General features: G+C 37.4%; 1 protein-coding gene across 1 annotated transcript; it reads left to right on the top strand.

Annotated features, from left to right (window-relative positions):
* Positions 1-1,266: 1,266 nt before the first annotated feature.
* LOC144433129 (dapdiamide synthesis protein DdaC-like) lies at positions 1,267-11,132 on the top strand. The gene is made up of 4 exons (XM_078121439.1): positions 1,267-1,848; positions 9,150-9,338; positions 10,462-10,594; positions 10,834-11,132. The coding sequence occupies exons 1-4, from the start codon at positions 1,267-1,269 to the stop codon at positions 11,130-11,132; spliced, it is 1,203 nt and encodes a 400-aa protein (XP_077977565.1).
* Positions 11,133-17,320: the final 6,188 nt, after the last annotated feature.

Raw genomic sequence — 17,320 nt, 5'->3', positions numbered from 1 at the left:
AGTAATTTATGGACAGTAGTTAGCGTCTTCGACGAAAGTCAACTTATGGAAATTAACATGACAAAGAGTATGGTACGATATTGTTGCGTAACTGTGCTGCTCGACTACGTGTGAGGAGAATCACCAAAGCTATTTGAATTCCAGGTACATGTTTAATTATGTTTTACTACTTTTAATCTCGAGTTCACCTCTGACAAATAAAAAGAATGCCACGAAAATGGCTTGTCAAATCCATGGAATTAATACAGAACATAAGTAGCACCATTACCGTTCTTCACTTTCACTTTGAAAGCAACCAGACCAGACAACCTACGAACGCATGTCGAATGAGGATTAACGGTTCATTTCCGTGAATATTTCGACCTTTTATTTTTCATGGTTCGTACTTTCTAATTATTAGGTCAGTGAAATATTAGATCTTAGAGAGAAGTCTCTAAACGCCCTTCCCAATCAACACATTTCTACTCTTTGTCTAGATACAGTGCAAAGTTTGTCTTCCGTTAAGGATGATTTAACCTGAATACTTCAATATTTCAATGGACATCTCATTATAATTTGCATGCCAGCGTCTTACAACGTTAGTCAATGACGCTACAATGTTCTCAAATTGAGAGAACACCTGTTTCTAAAACCGCCGGCTACTGCTGCAGTGTCTGGGCAATACCACAATTTTTGATTGGTGGAATCTAAAGATTTGCATATAGAATTACAGATGGTTTCAATGACGTTAAATATTGTCAAAAGACTAATGAGTCTGTATTGTTGTTTAAGTCGCGTTCATTCAGGTTAACGTCCGTGTTTGCATATGAATATCTCATTAACGAGGGGATCGTAGTTGACTGTCAGTATAAGTGCTTAGGTGAAAACCCAGTTGAGGGGTTAATACATACGTGATAATTGAGCCAGCCGTTTTAAAGAAACACACACACACACACACACACACACACACACACACACACACACACACACACACACACACACACACACACACACACGACAGACACAGAGAAAGACATCCCCCTTAATAATGGTAGATGACGTGTTGTTATTCAGATTAGAGAAGCCGTACAGCTTTGTGTCCATTGTTCGGCGAACCTTGGAGGAATTATTCCTGACAGTATAATTCCTCCAAGGGCGAACCATCAAGTCGGTGTTCTTCTATAGAACAGATAGTCATTACCGTCCCATCTTCCCTGTACAACGAGTGTACCGGTTCCGACTCAAGTTTTTGTCCTTTCCTCACATTTCAGTTAACTTGCTACCGAGATGAGGGTATTGAAAATAACGACTGTGAGCCCACGGTTTCGCCTGGTCGTCGGAAACACGATATCGACATTACGTAAATTTTCGGACTATGGTAACTTGCAGTCAGCCGACTCACTTTTCAGGTATACAGAACAACTGGCAACGCCCGTGGGAGCAGCACCAGTTCCGATAGCTTGGCGGAAATGGTTATCTGGTTCTACATTACCTGGAAACAATCTCCCCACATTTCTTGCCACTCCGAAGGTTAACCAACCAGCGGTATATGAAGTTGATTGCAACCAGGTAATAGACGCAGATAAAAGTTCAAGTTTTGATATTTTAGCTCGCTCAGCTCGACAGCTCCTCGATCGACACCTTCATGTTTATGGGAGTATCCTTTTCCGGGGAATCCCATTGAAAAACTCAACGGACTATTCAACATTTTGCAAGAGGCTTGGCTATAAACAGTGTACGTACCAGGCCGGGGTTGTAACCAGAAAAGAAGTAGCTGAAAGGGTGATGACGGCATCGGACAGCGATCCTCCTGGATATACCATAGAACCACATAATGAAATGGCATACTTGGATAACTTTCCGTCAAAGGTACGAACTAAATTAACTCTCTGCTAGTCTATCTGCTAGACCTCAGATGTTCTTCCGATAAAATACAACACAAGATCAGTGTGCGAAATTAACGCTGGTCCGTTGGTCCGAGACCAACAGTTTTCAACCAGGACCAAGAGTTTCTGAGCACTCCAAGTTCTGACCAACAACTCTATGGAATGTAGTAGTAGGGAGACTGTTATAATGTTCATCAAAGGCATATAACTTGTCCTGTGGCAATAAACATGTTATCAACGTACAACTAACGTATACAACGTATACAAGCTGCAGAATTAGGACTAAATGTTGCGTCGTGTAAGTCATCTTTTTGCAACAATTCAAAGGGCCCCTTTGTACTTGTTACCGACAATTTTAGACACTCACGGTCAATCAGAGGGCCATAAAGTCGCAGTTGAACACACGGAACAGAAATCAACCCCACAGACAGAGTACAGCAGAGGTATCGCTTCAGAAACTAAACGAATCTGTGTTCAACAAATTAAGGGGCGAAATCAAAATAAAAAACGTCGTTATTACGTCCTAACGAGGAGTGACAAGTAGCTACCAGTAGTTACTAATACCATGGAAGTATAACCCACTTTCCATGCTAATACTATGTACTATGGCCACGGTGAATATTCATGTCTCGACGCAATTTTTTTTCAAGTACCCCCCCCTGCCAAAGCCCCAAATATTTCAAGTACCGCCCTACCCAAATAAATTTTCAAGTACCCCCCACCCAAATAATCTTTTTTTGGAATACTCTTCCTGTGCGTTAACATTCAATACCAAGTACAAAACTGTACATAATAGTAAGTTAATCACACGGGTTCATTTGCATGTAATTATGCATTTCTCCACCCAAACGACGTAATCCTAACGTAATCTTGAATAATTAACGACCAAGCTGGGAATCACTATAGTGGTAAGACGTAAGACAAAAGAAATAAAACAAAGGGGTTTGAATTGGATTACCGAGAGTAACTAATGTTTTACCATACCCGGTTGAAATATACTGAATGAGTTGAATACACGATTGTATACTGTGTGTTTATATAATTTATAAACTGTAAATGTACTTGCATGTCCCGTGACTCGAGTATTCACACAGCTGTGTTGTACGCAACACTAAATGTTTTTTTTTTTTCACATTCCATAAGTTACCATTCAAACTTTTTGACTAAAAATATTCCAAGACGTTGTGCCATGTATTTGTCAAAAAACCCAAAACATTCTGAGCCAATAATTATATCGCAAATGCATGCTACTGAGCTACGTGTTGAGGACTGTTTATTGTGGCCTGTTCGATGTTCTGATCTAGCTCTCAGTCCTACAATATGCGTTCCGATAGTCCGATCACATGTCGTAGCATCACGGCGCAAATATCAAGTGTTAGGTTCTGATCATGATTACCGCCAACATGCTCGATTGTCACATAAAATAAGTGTACTTGAGTGCCGTTTATTTTTTTCAGAGTTTGATTTTATTCTTGATGAGTCTTTTCGATGTCATTATTACAAGAAACTGTGAGAATTTGCATTGAATCAAACGTATAGAGAACGTCCGTGTGACCATAGACTCTGCACACGGTGTAACAACGTCAATGTGGCTACAAGTTTATCAACACAGAACAAGATGGACATTTGGGAATTTTGTAAAAGCCTCCCAAAAGACTACCGACCAAAACTATGAAATACAAATACAAATATTGTTGTCCAAGTTTGAACAGTGTTGAGCATGCCGACTCCATGAATACCAGAAAAAATAAATTATTATTACGATTATTATGAGTATGCGAGTGTGCATGTTCGTACTATCAGCCACTCCGGGGTGTCACAAATACAACCATTGCTGGAGATATATAGAAAAGCCTCTGATCCGAACGTTGCTGTATCAGTGATGGACAATGAAAACTGGCTTTGAGGGTGCCGAAAAAAGTCTACTTCATGTCACTATCATAGTATCAAACTGTTAGTGGTCCGAGTCAGAATCAATAGGTACCATAGACAATACAATACGCCACGGCGAAAGACGGTTGACACCTTTCTAAATGGTATTGACCCGGTTCTTCTGAAATACTCAGATGACTTCTTTTGTTTAGATTTCAAAACCGAGTCCATAATAAAGTTTTTTACGTTCAATAGATTTAGAAAAATTCTCCCAACCAGTCAGCACCGTGCACAAGTGGAGTTGCTAAAATACAAACTCCACGAGCACATCTGTTGGAATTATTCAGTGAAGACGTTTCTATGTCCTGCTGTAAGGTCATGTTCTGTGGCGATTTTCAGCCCAAAACTCAACATATAATCCATACACTGTAAGTTTATTTTAGGACCAGGAAGACTATAGGTTTACATTCGACTTTTATATTACTCGATAGATAAACTTGTCCATTGTGGGAAAGTTTTGTCTATATTTCAATGCACAGGAAATCTACAATATGTGGGGACCACTTGTTTATCTTCTCATTACACTAGTATGACAATGTATAAATGACCGACCACTGTATTATCACCACCGGCCTGCGTGTTCTATACATGATTTTTAATAGTACATGTTCCATATGTGTTGGCGGTCGACTATAGCGTAGAATGCCTGCCAATATTCGAAAATACAATACTGCAATGACTATATGCAATACTGCAATGACTATATGCAATACTGCAATGACTATATGCGATATGACTACATGAGATGACTACATGCAATGTGACTACAAGAGATGACTACATGCGATATGACTACATGAGATGACTACATGCGACATGACTACATGAGATGACTATATGCAATACTGCGATGCGAGATGATGACATGATATGCGGCGATTTTGTAATGACGTTATGCCATTCGTAGATTATTCAATACGCATAATACGAGTATTAATATGAAACAGGCTCGGGAGTACTTCTCAGCATGTTGCACGTGGTAAGAGGTGGACCATTTGATATCCGGGGGGGGGGGGGGCTTGGAAGATTTCGGGGAAAAAAAGATGCCAAATGGATTTGCTTGAAAAAAAAATATGGACCACTGCTGCTAGAAAAAAATGTCTTGGCAGGGAAATGATGCACAAGTTCGAGTATACTGTTCAACTTGCTCGTACCTCTCCAACCAGGACACTTGTCAAATCATGACAAACAGTTTCAAACACATGTCAGGGACCAGTCAGTTTCGTTAGCCTGTGGTACATATATATATTTGTTCTTGTCTCTGTTTCTTTCATAAATGGTTTAAATATTGCTTCATGTAAGGGTTCAAACATAACTATACATAAAATTATACATATAATACATGTATTACCTAGCTACAACACTAGTTACAGAACATGCCATGTAAGTGCTTGGCTGTTTCACAATCAGTGCTTCACTTATCTTACACTTTGCTTTGGCGCAAAAGTGAACTTGAATGTTTTGTAATGGTAATCTTCATACTATTGGATAGTTTATAATAGAACTTAATCTAAATTTTTCTAGTCTCTTCAGTATGCATTTGTCAAAAGGGATGATATACTTCCTATTTCAGACACTGTATGTATCGACACCACAACTCAAATTCAAGTTTCTATTGTACACTAGGTATGACCTCCTAAAGTGCTCTAACACATCAGTAACTTTACTATACATGCAATATCAATGCCCCTATACCAATGTTACAGGCCCACTTTTATAACATGGAAAACTTATGTAAAAAGTTATAATTACTTTAGCTTTTCGATGCTTGGCAATATATATCTCAGAGGCTATGAATAACCTAAAAATTGCCTAAATAGAAACAAAAAACTGCAGATCTGGCGAGGGGGGGGGGACCCCTTGGACGCCATCACCCCATAACCTCCTAAAGTGCTCTAACACATCAGTAACTTTACTATACATGCAATATCAATGCCCCTATACCAATGTTACAGGCCCACTTTTATAACATGGAAAACTTATGTAAAAAGTTATAATTACTTTAGCTTTTCGATGCTTGGCAATATATATCTCAGAGGCTATGAATAACATAAAAATTGCCTAAATAGAAACAAAAAACTGCAGATCTGGCGGGGGGGGGGACCACTTGGACTCCATCACCCCAGGCCACTCATTCGTTAAACCAACAATAAGATTCACTAAAATTGGTATAAAAAAACAACTTGAAAAGCTTCTAGGGGAGATCCCCTAGGACCCCCCTCCCCGCCCATAAGAGGTAGACATGTTCCAGTCTCAAATCAAAGTTCTTTCCTCCAACTCTTACTGTCAAGATGCTATGAAACTTTATTCCAAAAATGTTTCAACCTCACAGAGTTGCTTTTTACATGTTAGAGCTGTCTTGTAAAATTTGTAAATGATTGTCTGAAAGTGTCTGTGAATAGGGCCTTATAACCTAAACATTGCCTTTAGAAGTAAAAATCCTCCAGGCCCTAGAACCCCCCCCCCCCATTCACACACACTCACACAAGAGGTGGACATATCCCAGTCTCAAAGCTCTTCCCTCTACAACTTATTGTCAGATGCTATGAAACTTTATTCAGGGGGATCAGTGACTTTTTGTCGGCCCAATGGAAAAAACCCTGACCCCCCCCCCCCATCCCCCAAGCTGGAGAAACTGACCAGTCTATCTGAATGTTTGAGCTCACCAATCAAGTTTCCGATTTGTATTTTCAGTGTGTCACCATGCCATGGCGTAAAAACTGTCAACGATGTTTTATTTAATTGAAAATCAAACATGTATGAAATATGTAGTTTTCTAAATAAAATCTGTGTTTGATAGAACAGCATCTCTTTACTCTCTGTATTACCCTGTGCGAAAACTAAACAGAAAATTGTGGCAACAAATATAGGTGTTCAACATTGACGTAAAAAAAATCCGGATATCTTAAAGAAGCAAAGAAAAAAAAAGTTGCCAGCATAGGCGAAGGAAAAAAAATTATTCTCAGGCAAGCAGGTGGGGAAAAAAAATAATGACTCTCCACCAATCTTCCAAGCCCCCCCCCCCCAGGATATCGAATGGTCTACCCCTTACAATATTACGTTGATGCGTTCATCACAATTTCGAATCGATGCAGTTACGGTCATGTACGTTGTATATTGAAACTTTGATTTTGTGCATATCTAATTGTTTTTTGATGAATGTCGCCCATGAACTTGCCCTCACAATAACACGTACAGTACTAGTATCATCAGCACATTACTGGCTGGAGTAAAAAATTATGACACACTATGACCAACTGCGATTATGACGACGTCATCATTGGAAACATAGAAGGTGAGAACACGGATGTATTAGTGAGAATCACTATCTATTGCGTGTTGCCGATAAAAAATTACGTGTATCTATCTATCAAAGACGATATGTGAAGGACCAACAGTTTTCCACCAGGACCAGCAGCTTAAATCTCTGTTGGTCCTTTTGACCAGGACCTTTTTTGTGTTAATTTCACACACTGCACACGACCAAACATGGCTATCGAGGATGGAACATCCAAGTGTTCGGGCAAACCCTCACTGCGAACTTCGTTCGCTTAGAGTATTGTTAAGGCGACGCTGAATTAAATGTTGACCCTATGTTATTTCTTGTCTTCGCACACAGCTGACAGATCAAGTAACAACACTCAAATCACTCTCATATCGCATATCCGACTAAACTTCTGTATGTACGTACCAGGAACTCACGATAGATTTCCATTTCAGCCAGACTTGTCCTCGCAGCACATCTAAAACCCACTGGTCTGGCCTCAAGCTCTCCACGCCAATCTGACAAGTATTTCTTGAAACAAATTCCATTGCTCTTGAATCGTATACGTCATCAACATTTTATTTAAAACATCGTTCATTCCGTAATACAAATATGATTAACAAACAAGTTGTTTACAACAAAAGTTACTCTCTTATCCTTATTTAGTAAGTGTTTATCAATATAATTAATTCAGTTCAGCAATAGACAGTTTAATGAATTTCTCTAGAATAGTCTTAGCTAAACAGCTGTCAATTCGGACAGAATCAATTCGGACACAGTTTATCACTTTGTCATAACATGTGACCTCTACTCATTAGGATAGAATAACATTACTTGACCCGGCTCTGTCTCATTAATCAATGTGACCTTATCACTTGTGTTTTCTTGTCAATTGTAGAATACTGAATAATTACTTGACACAATTGTTTACGATGTGTGACTCGTAACAGTATCGAAGGAAAGCCCGAACGTCTAGCAGCAAGACTTAACTCCCTGCCTGATTTTGCCCTGTGTTTTGACAGAATGATGTAATCTTCATAATTGTTTTCGTCTCATAATCATTACAACTTCGCAGAGGTTTTACTTACTCTCTACATGGAAGTAGGACCCCGGGGTTCTACTTCCATGCTCTCTACAATACCCCAGAATTTTGGGGTACTTAATATGCGAACCCGTCCCTTAATTAGTCTTTCTGCTAGACTTTTGGGCTTTCTTTCGATACTATAAGCGAACGAAATTTGCCCGAACTTGGATGTCCCATCCTCGATAGCGATGTTTGGTGGTGTGTCGTATTCTATCGGAAGAACATCCGTGGTCTAGCAGATAGATTATCCCTTAATTTGAGAGTCAAAAATCAATGCACTTTAATTGTTCTCATTGTGCGTGGAAGGCACTGCGTGGGAACAGCTAGCACCTTGCTTACATACAGTCCCCTTCTGAACCCCGTACATTCATGCTTGAAGATTATATATATATATATATATATATATATATATATATATATATATATATATATATATATATATATATATATATATATATATATATATATATATATATATAGGAGGCATTAGAATGTTGAACGACTTTGTTTTTTTTTCTTCAAACAACATGAGAATTGTCAGTTGATAAACGTAGTTTACCAACAGTCACGTATTTGTAAAAACTAACACATATAGGATCCAATCAGTAAACAGGGTTATAGGATCCAGGATCCCATTTGTTGACAAGTTATCGACATCAATTAAACTGTGTGTCTTTGCAAGAACTTTGTCTCATTCCTGATTGCCACGAGCAAGCAAGCACACGTGTTATTTCGCCAGTTGTAATTATCGCCAAAGATTAATGATATGCGATAAGATGTGAACATGTGATGAGCTGTGAGAAGTATTGAAAACAAGCTATTTATAGCAGCACTTTTCATCTAGTTGCCATGTCAATTATTTACGTAAACATTTTGCTTTCGCTTTTCGTGAAATTTCGTGTGAGATATTTGATGGTACCATTGAGATAACAATGAGAACTCATTCAATGTACGTATACCTGCATGGTGAATATATACCAACGATATAATTCAATTTTTACAGATAATGTTTTACTGCGATATACCTGCAACAACCGGTGGAGGTGGTGAAAACGCTCTAGCCAACAACAGAGAGATACTTCAGAAACTTGACTCATCGATTGTTGAAAAGATCGATAAACTTGGAGTTACGTATTACTCACGTAAACCTTCAAGGGTGAACGCTCCAGATGCGTATAACAGTTGGCAACAGGTAAGTGGTAGAATTCGACTCTTGCTCGCGCGATTGTTTTCTTAATATTTGCAATGATGGATGCTGTTACATTTTACTTTGTGAGTACACTCTATTAGGGCAATGCTAGTAGGATATTGCCCTGCGCCTGTTAGCACAAAGCATGTAATAAACATACATTTAGTTAGTTAAATAGGAAACCACCCTAAATTGACAAACATTAAATATATATATATATATATATATATATATATATATATATATATATATATATATATATATATATATATATATAACACATATTGCCTGGCCATGAGGGCTATAGCACCCGTTTATTACACCCGAGGCCAAAGGCCGAGGGAAATAGCATGTGATTCTGGTAACTCACAGTCACGAGGGGGTAATGAACGGGTGCTATAGCCCGAATATAGGCCAGGCAATATGTGTTTTATAATATACCTCATGCTGTGAACTCGTGGTGGCAGACGACATCGTCAGAAGCTGCCATTTTTGACCTGCTGTGAACGCGCGGTGGTCACGTGACCATGTAAAAGTTGATGGAACTATTTCCCTAGAGAAATAGTCATTCTATTTTCCTATCACGTGACTGATTCTAGCGAATCATGGCACAGCATTATCACTAGGTATATTATAAACATATATATATATATATATATATATATATATATATATATATATATATATATATATATATATATATATATATATATATATATATATATATATAACTCGGTGAGTATCAATCTGCTATAAGGCAGTGCTCTATACCGCAGTGGCAGAGCGTAATAGTTTTGGTAGTACTGGAACTCTTTCTTGGGTGTAACTCGGAGTTTCACGCATATTGCGATCATCAGACACGAGTGTCTGATGATCGCAATATGCGTGAAACTCCGAGTTACACCCAAGAAAGAGTTCCAGTACTACCAAAACTATATATATATATATATATATATATATATATATATATATATATATATATATATATATATATATATATATATATATATATATATATATATATATATATATATATATACAAATGTACACTCACAGATGCTCGCCTCTTTGGTTTATTATCAGATGTTTGCATTCAGATATATTGAATGAAGTTATCTTTCTCCAGGCCTTCCTAACTGATAAGCGGAATGACGTGCAAACATTTCTGGAACAAAACAGACATGGATATGAATGGAAAGAAGACGGAACATTGGTACATTGGCGAACTCTGCCTGCGTTTAGGAATCACCCCATTACAGGTGTGTTATGAATGCTCCAGATAGAAACTGTATACACAGACAGACAGACAGACAGACAGACAGACAGACAGACAGACAGTCAGTCAGTCAGACAGACAGACATGTCATTAGTTTTGAAAGAATAAACACATACTACACGGATTGAGTCGACATGTTGTGGTAGAACACAAGTTTTCGAAGATCGAATTTGTTTTAATTGTGTAACGATCGCACAGAATAAACGTTCTCTGTTCAAACAGGTGAAAAAGTTTGGTTCAATCAAATAACAATCCACCATGGATCATATTTCTTCGATCATCCTGGAGTGGAGCCGAAAGAACAACCCTTAAAGATGTATCCGCACCATACTTCATACGGTGATGGTAGTGAAGTAGAACCTGAAGTCATACAACATATTCGTGATGTCCACTGGCAATCTGCCGTAGGCTTTCAAATGCAGAAAGGGGATCTATTGGTTCTTGATAACATGCTCGCTATGCATTCAAGGATAGGCTTTAACTGTGATCGTAGAATGTTAGTAGCATTAACAGAAGACTAAAACTTACATGTATAATAGTCCAGTCAAAATCAGGTTTGACCCGGACATCATAATTGCAACAGAAATTATTTTTAGTGCATCTTATTCAGAATTTTGTGCTGAACAATATATCAAAGTCTAGAAAAATGTAAGTTGTGGAATATGGTGAAAACTGAGATTTTTTATTAATTAGCATAATTAGCGGGAATACCATATTCATAAAATGTTGTTTTCGCAAACAAACATAGCAAGTAACATGTCTATGGATAGGTATAAGTAGTGTATACGTATACACCATGTCAAAATTACTAAGACATGTTACATGTTTACCCGCACAGGATTGAAATAGAAAACTACCTTTATATTAACAAACTTATATTAAGTAATATATGCGTTCAGTCATCAGCATATAGTTAATATGTATATTACATAAAATTATAATCAACATATTCAAATTTGATAACATTTTAATACAAATATATGCATGTAATTTTTCATTTGATTTGCAGTACAGTTGGAAATAAATTTAGCATACTTGTTATCACCAATCCTCTCATGTAGAATGTATCAAACAGTCTTAAGTAATTAGTAATTAGCATAATTAGCATATACAAGGTATATCAATCTCCCATGCAAATAATATGTCTTTGGCAAGGCCTTGAAAAGACAAATTACATAGGCTTCAACGGACCTTTTAATATCATCAAAGACTGTTTGGTAACTCAAGTGTCTGTTTTGTTATTATGCCACAGAAAAATCAAGGTAAGAGATCTTAGTAGTTGCATCTTGCCTGAAATAAAAAAAAACTCTTTAGTCATCACACGAATAAACATTTTCTATATAACATCTAACCAACAATATATTGCACAAGTCATTACTTAGATCATTGTGTACTTCTAATACCAATGTATCGCCCTTTACTAATGTGTACATATTGTTCTCGTATATCGTACTGATATCAAGTCAACTTCGGAGGAACACAGTTTTCCCTCATATAATGATCTTATCAGTAATTATACACATTAAGTGTACAAAATGTGAATTTTGGTCAAATATTTATATCTCAAAAAGTACTTGGTCAATGAGATTGAAACTTAGTGGGATGTTTCTAGAAGTGTTATTCTGCAGATTGTTGTCAAAATATTTGGATACAGTTGGCCCTAGCATGACCGCGCCCTTAGCAACAACAAAATGGTATCTTTTGGTGGAATAACATCATCGGGTAGGGAAGTGAGTAAACATTCAAGAAATATATGCAAATATCCCTAGCAACAATGACCACGCCCATAGCAACCACCAATCGGTGGTGTATTTTACAAAGATAACAACAGGGATCAATAGACAATTGAATAAACATTCAAAAAATGTATGTAAATTTGCCTAGCAACAACACGACGCCCATAGCAACAACCAAATAATCACGTATATTGCAAAGATAACAACAGGAATAGAAAAACAAATAAATACAAATTCAAAAAATGTATGCAAATGTGCCTAGCAACAAGACAACGCCCATAGCAACATCCAAATAATCACGTATATTGCAAAGATAACAGGAATTAAAAGATGCGTGGATAAGTATTCAAAAATGTATTCAAATGTGCCTAGCAACAACACCACGCCCATAGCAACAGCCAAATGATCACATACATTGCGAAGATAACAAGAGGATTAATAGACAAATGAATAAACATTAAAAAATGTATGCAAATATGCCTAGCAACAAGACCATGCCCATAGCAACAGCCAAATGATCACGTACATTACAAAGATAATATCAGGAATTCATACACAAGTGAACAAAAACATTCAAAATGTATGCAAATATATCTAACAATATGACCACGCCCATAGCAATAGCCAAATGATCGCGTATATCACAAAGATAGCAACATGGTTGGATAGGCAACTGGATAGTCTTTCAGCAAATGAACACCTATTGTTAGCATGGACTAGAATATGGATAAACATTTTTAAAAACTGCACAGTTGTGCTACATCGCCATTGGCGTATTTTGTTATTCATGGTCTGTTTCCATTATTCCAGTAATTTTCTATGTTCTCAGATCCACTTATGGTTTGTAGAGTAGTAGCCAGACTGTTTTGTTAACTATATTATATTTGATAGCCTCATCAATAAGACCGTTTCTTTTTTCGTACACACTCTCTCCCAGTATTTCACCATTATGTTATTAACAAAATTTGACAGTGGTTGCCTACCTATTCCCCCCTCCTTACTGCTAAGATTGTTGCACATGAGTTAACTTGAAGTAACATTTTGGATAATTTGATGTTTAGTTTCTCTATTGGTGTTTTATCAGTTTATTTTTCTGATCCATAAATTCCACAACCATATGTTAGTATGGGGCTAATACCCGGTGGCTAATAGCGTGATCAAACATTTTGATCCATGTTGGAATATTTATATTAGTGGACGAAGTGATTAATTTTCTAATAGAGTAGAACGACTTTCTATTATTTCTATTAAATATTAATACCTTTGTTTTCTCTATATTGTTTAACATGCATAGTTATCTAACAAGGGAGGTATTTGATGATGAAAGGGATGTATTCAAGTACTACAATACCCATTGACAGACATACTACTCACAGTGGTATTCCAAAAATGTATACTTCACGATGAGAGAGACTTCACAAATTCAATGTTTGCAATTTTGTGTAATTTTTCTTGAATACATAAAAAAAAGTTTAGGGTCGGCAGTGAAATCTATGTGGGGTCTAGTAACTAGTCCCAAACTAATTTACTGATGCCCTATAACAGAATGTTATGTCAGTATGATAACAGGGGAAGACTTCCGCCACATCTTCAAAGCCAGTTTTAATTGTCCACCTCAGATATAATGACATTAAACAAATGGGGAACACCAAACTAGCTATATAGAATATAGACACATTTTTATAAACTGGGTTTTGGAGAGTTATTTCATGATTTTTTACATCACTTACAAATACTTGCGGAAAAAAATACTTTCAGAAAACATCAACTTGATATTGCATGTTTGTAGAGTATCTTTGCTATGAGCTGTTGGGTCATGGGAGTCAGCAGAAATAATCTATGCATGGTTGCAACTGAATATTCATAACTCTGGTATGCCTAATTACACCTCTCAACCATAGTTTATGAAAGAACTTCATTTCCTGGCGTGGCATTCCCCTTTAAACTAAATATCTGGCATTTATGTAGCAATAACATTTGTGAATGTTTTTTATTTATGGTATGTGGTATGAAAAGCGACAAACGGAGTTCTGCTAACGCTGTAAACAGTCTAATCAAAAGTGCCGACGACCACATATGGCAATACAGTATTATATATGTATTATACAAAAATATTGACCTCCTATAGCACCCTTATCAACTTGGCGTTTACGCAAGACAGTATACCTTGATAAATACTTCACCTGTCCATTTCTCTTTGCCTGTCTATTGCTATGGGCTTGGTCTTGTTGCTATGTATATTTGCATACATTTTTTGAATGTTTATTAGCAGTGGTTCGCACAATGTTATTTTAAAAGAAATGTTTATCCACATGCTGATCCAGTCCTGTTGTTACCTATGCAATGTACAAGATCATTTTAAATTCAATATCACATTGACATCTACTTTTATCATTCTACCTGGAAACTGGAATCTGTAATCACCCTCTTAAATGGCTAGTTATTTCAGGAACTGTAGTTTCTTCATGTTTTACTCAAATTTTCTCATGTGTGCCTCGCGTCTACATACTCGATGATGAGTTGGCCGTCCAGACGTGCTGTTATCCAACTCTACCATAGGACATACCTGTTTAATATAACCTTATAATGTAAAATAAACTGGAAACAGACCAAATACATAGGCTACTATAACGATCATCAAGGTATAGGCAAACTGAGACAGACACAAACTGAAACAGTTGTTGCATGTAGTGACAGATTACACAAGTGTGTGATGTGTTCCACGAAAAGTTGTTACCAACTGTAAATGTAATTAAATCAACCTCTTATGCTAGCTTCTGTATCAGCACATTTCAACGATGTTTTTATTTGTTTATCTTAGTTTGCCTACAGGATGCCTTTCGCAGTAGTAAGAATAGAAAAAAAATGATGAATGTCAAAGGGTAAGACATTTGCACCTTGTTCCGGATGCAATGGTCAACACTGTATTGAAAGAACTGCATGATGGTGCCATGTCTGGTCACATGGGAGTAAAGAGAACAGTAGAAAGATGTAGACAGCGGTTCTATTGGCCTGGAATGAGTCAAGATGTTAGGAGATGGGTTCAAAGCTGTCAGCTGTGCCAAAGAAGGAAATCACCAGCACCAAGGGCAAGGGCACCTATGCAAAATATATCAGTAACCCGCCCATTTGAGATGGTTGCAGCAGACTTGAATGAGTTACCCATGTCTAAAAAGGGAAATCGCTATGCTCTGGTTGTGATGGACTACTTCACTAAATATGTCAACATTTATGATGTACCTAACCAAAAGGCAACTACTGTAGCCAGAAAGATATTTGGAGAATATATTGCAGAACATGGAGTATTTGAAAGATTTCACTCAGATCAGGGACGTAATTTTGAGTCCCAGGTGATGACAGAACTCTGTGCACTACTACAAATATATAAATCACGCACTACTCCATATCACCCGCAGTCGGACGGGATGGTCGAAAGGTTCAACCGGACTTGGGCAGAGATGCTGGCAAAATGTGTTGCACAGTATGGTGATGAGTGGGACGATCATATATCAAAGATTGCACTAGCTTATAATACAAGTGTTCATGAAAGCACAGGACAAACTCCATATTTTCTCAATCATGGGAGAGAAGCTAGACTACCAATAGATATACTGTATGGAAGTACTCCAGATGAGGCAGTTGCGGCTCCTAGTACACATGCAAGGCGTGTTGTCACCAACTTGAAAACGGTCTTTCAACAGGTACGTGAAACATTGGGTAGATCGCAAAGAAGACAGAAGGTTGGGTATGATATATGGGCTCACCATCAACCATATGACGTTGGAGATAAAGTGTGGCTACATGACCCAAAGACCAGAAGGGGTAGATGTCAGAAACTTAGATTGCCATGGGTTGGTCCATTTATAGTAAAGAAGAGAATATTGGGTCCAGATGGAGAGCCAGGTGTGGTATACCGCATACAACAGGAAGGACCCCACCGTAGGCGATTAGTGGTACATCACAATAGACTGAAACCATGTATAGACTTACAACGAGATGACCCACATTCACCACCTTCAGTAAGTTTACAGAGACAAGGGGATAAGGAGAGTCAGAGGGAAATAGAAATTGAGAGTTCAATTCCTGCTCCTGGTGGCTATGTGATTATTCCTGGAAGGCAGCAGACTGAAAATGGGGAGGATGAGGATGTAAATGAGAGACTGAATGTAGCTGAAAACCAACATACTGGGGAGATGAGAGATGTGCCAGTAGTAGAAAATAATGTGCCAGAAGTAGAAAATAATGTGCCAGAATTGGAAGAAAATATATTGGATCCAGGGGAGAATGAACATGTGTTGCGCCCTCAGGTGACAAGATCAGGACGGGTAACCAGAGTACCAGCAAGGTACACAGAGTAGAAGAGGAAAACAATATGATAAAATGTGTACTTTGAATGTGTTATCAAGGACAATATCCAGACTGTGACTAAAGTCAATATTGTGTGTTTTGACGGACCCCTACCAGGATATTGCCACTTGGACATTGTGCGGAGAATAATATGTACTACCAATAATAGGATATCAATGTGTAATTACTGGTTTACATTACCTGATGCCGTCCATGGATTTATTGTTAATTGTGTAAAGTTTGCTGGATTATGGTGCATGCTGCTGTCCTTGGATTTATTGTGATTTGTGCACACATGTTGGATTATAATAAAACTTTCTATACGCTAGTCTGTATGTACTGGATGTACTCCGATCATGTATTTGAACATACGGGTAACTTTTGAACAATGCAGAACTTACTCTAAAGAATAAGAGAAACTGATTGACCAGAATACTTGTCAAGTTGTAAATATATATATTTAAAAAAAAAAAAAAAAAAAAAAAAAAAAAAAAAAAAATGTAGAGTCCTTATTATTATATCTAGCGAAGTACGTTTATTTACCTTGATGAAATGAACAATGAACAGTCATATGAAGTTCTAAAGTTTAGTGTCCAGGAGAACACTTTTTTGGTGGGGAGTGATGT

The sequence above is a fragment of the Glandiceps talaboti genome, chromosome 3 (genome assembly GCF_964340395.1).
Source record: "Glandiceps talaboti chromosome 3, keGlaTala1.1, whole genome shotgun sequence".
NCBI classification, from domain to species: domain Eukaryota; kingdom Metazoa; phylum Hemichordata; class Enteropneusta; family Spengelidae; genus Glandiceps; species Glandiceps talaboti.
The sequence above is the reverse complement of the archived record's forward strand: the minus strand, read 5'-3'. Positions and strand labels throughout refer to the sequence as shown.

Excerpts from the sequence above, each read along its gene's own strand:
- LOC144433129 (XM_078121439.1), top strand. The coding sequence starts at position 1,267 with ATGAGGGTATTGAAAATAACGACTGTGAGCCCACGGTTTCGCCTGGTC. Across the intron at positions 9,339-10,461 it reads CGTATAACAGTTGGCAACAG|GCCTTCCTAACTGATAAGCG; the intron begins GTAAGTGGTAGA and ends ATCTTTCTCCAG. Across the intron at positions 10,595-10,833 it reads TAGGAATCACCCCATTACAG|GTGAAAAAGTTTGGTTCAAT; the intron begins GTGTGTTATGAA and ends CTGTTCAAACAG.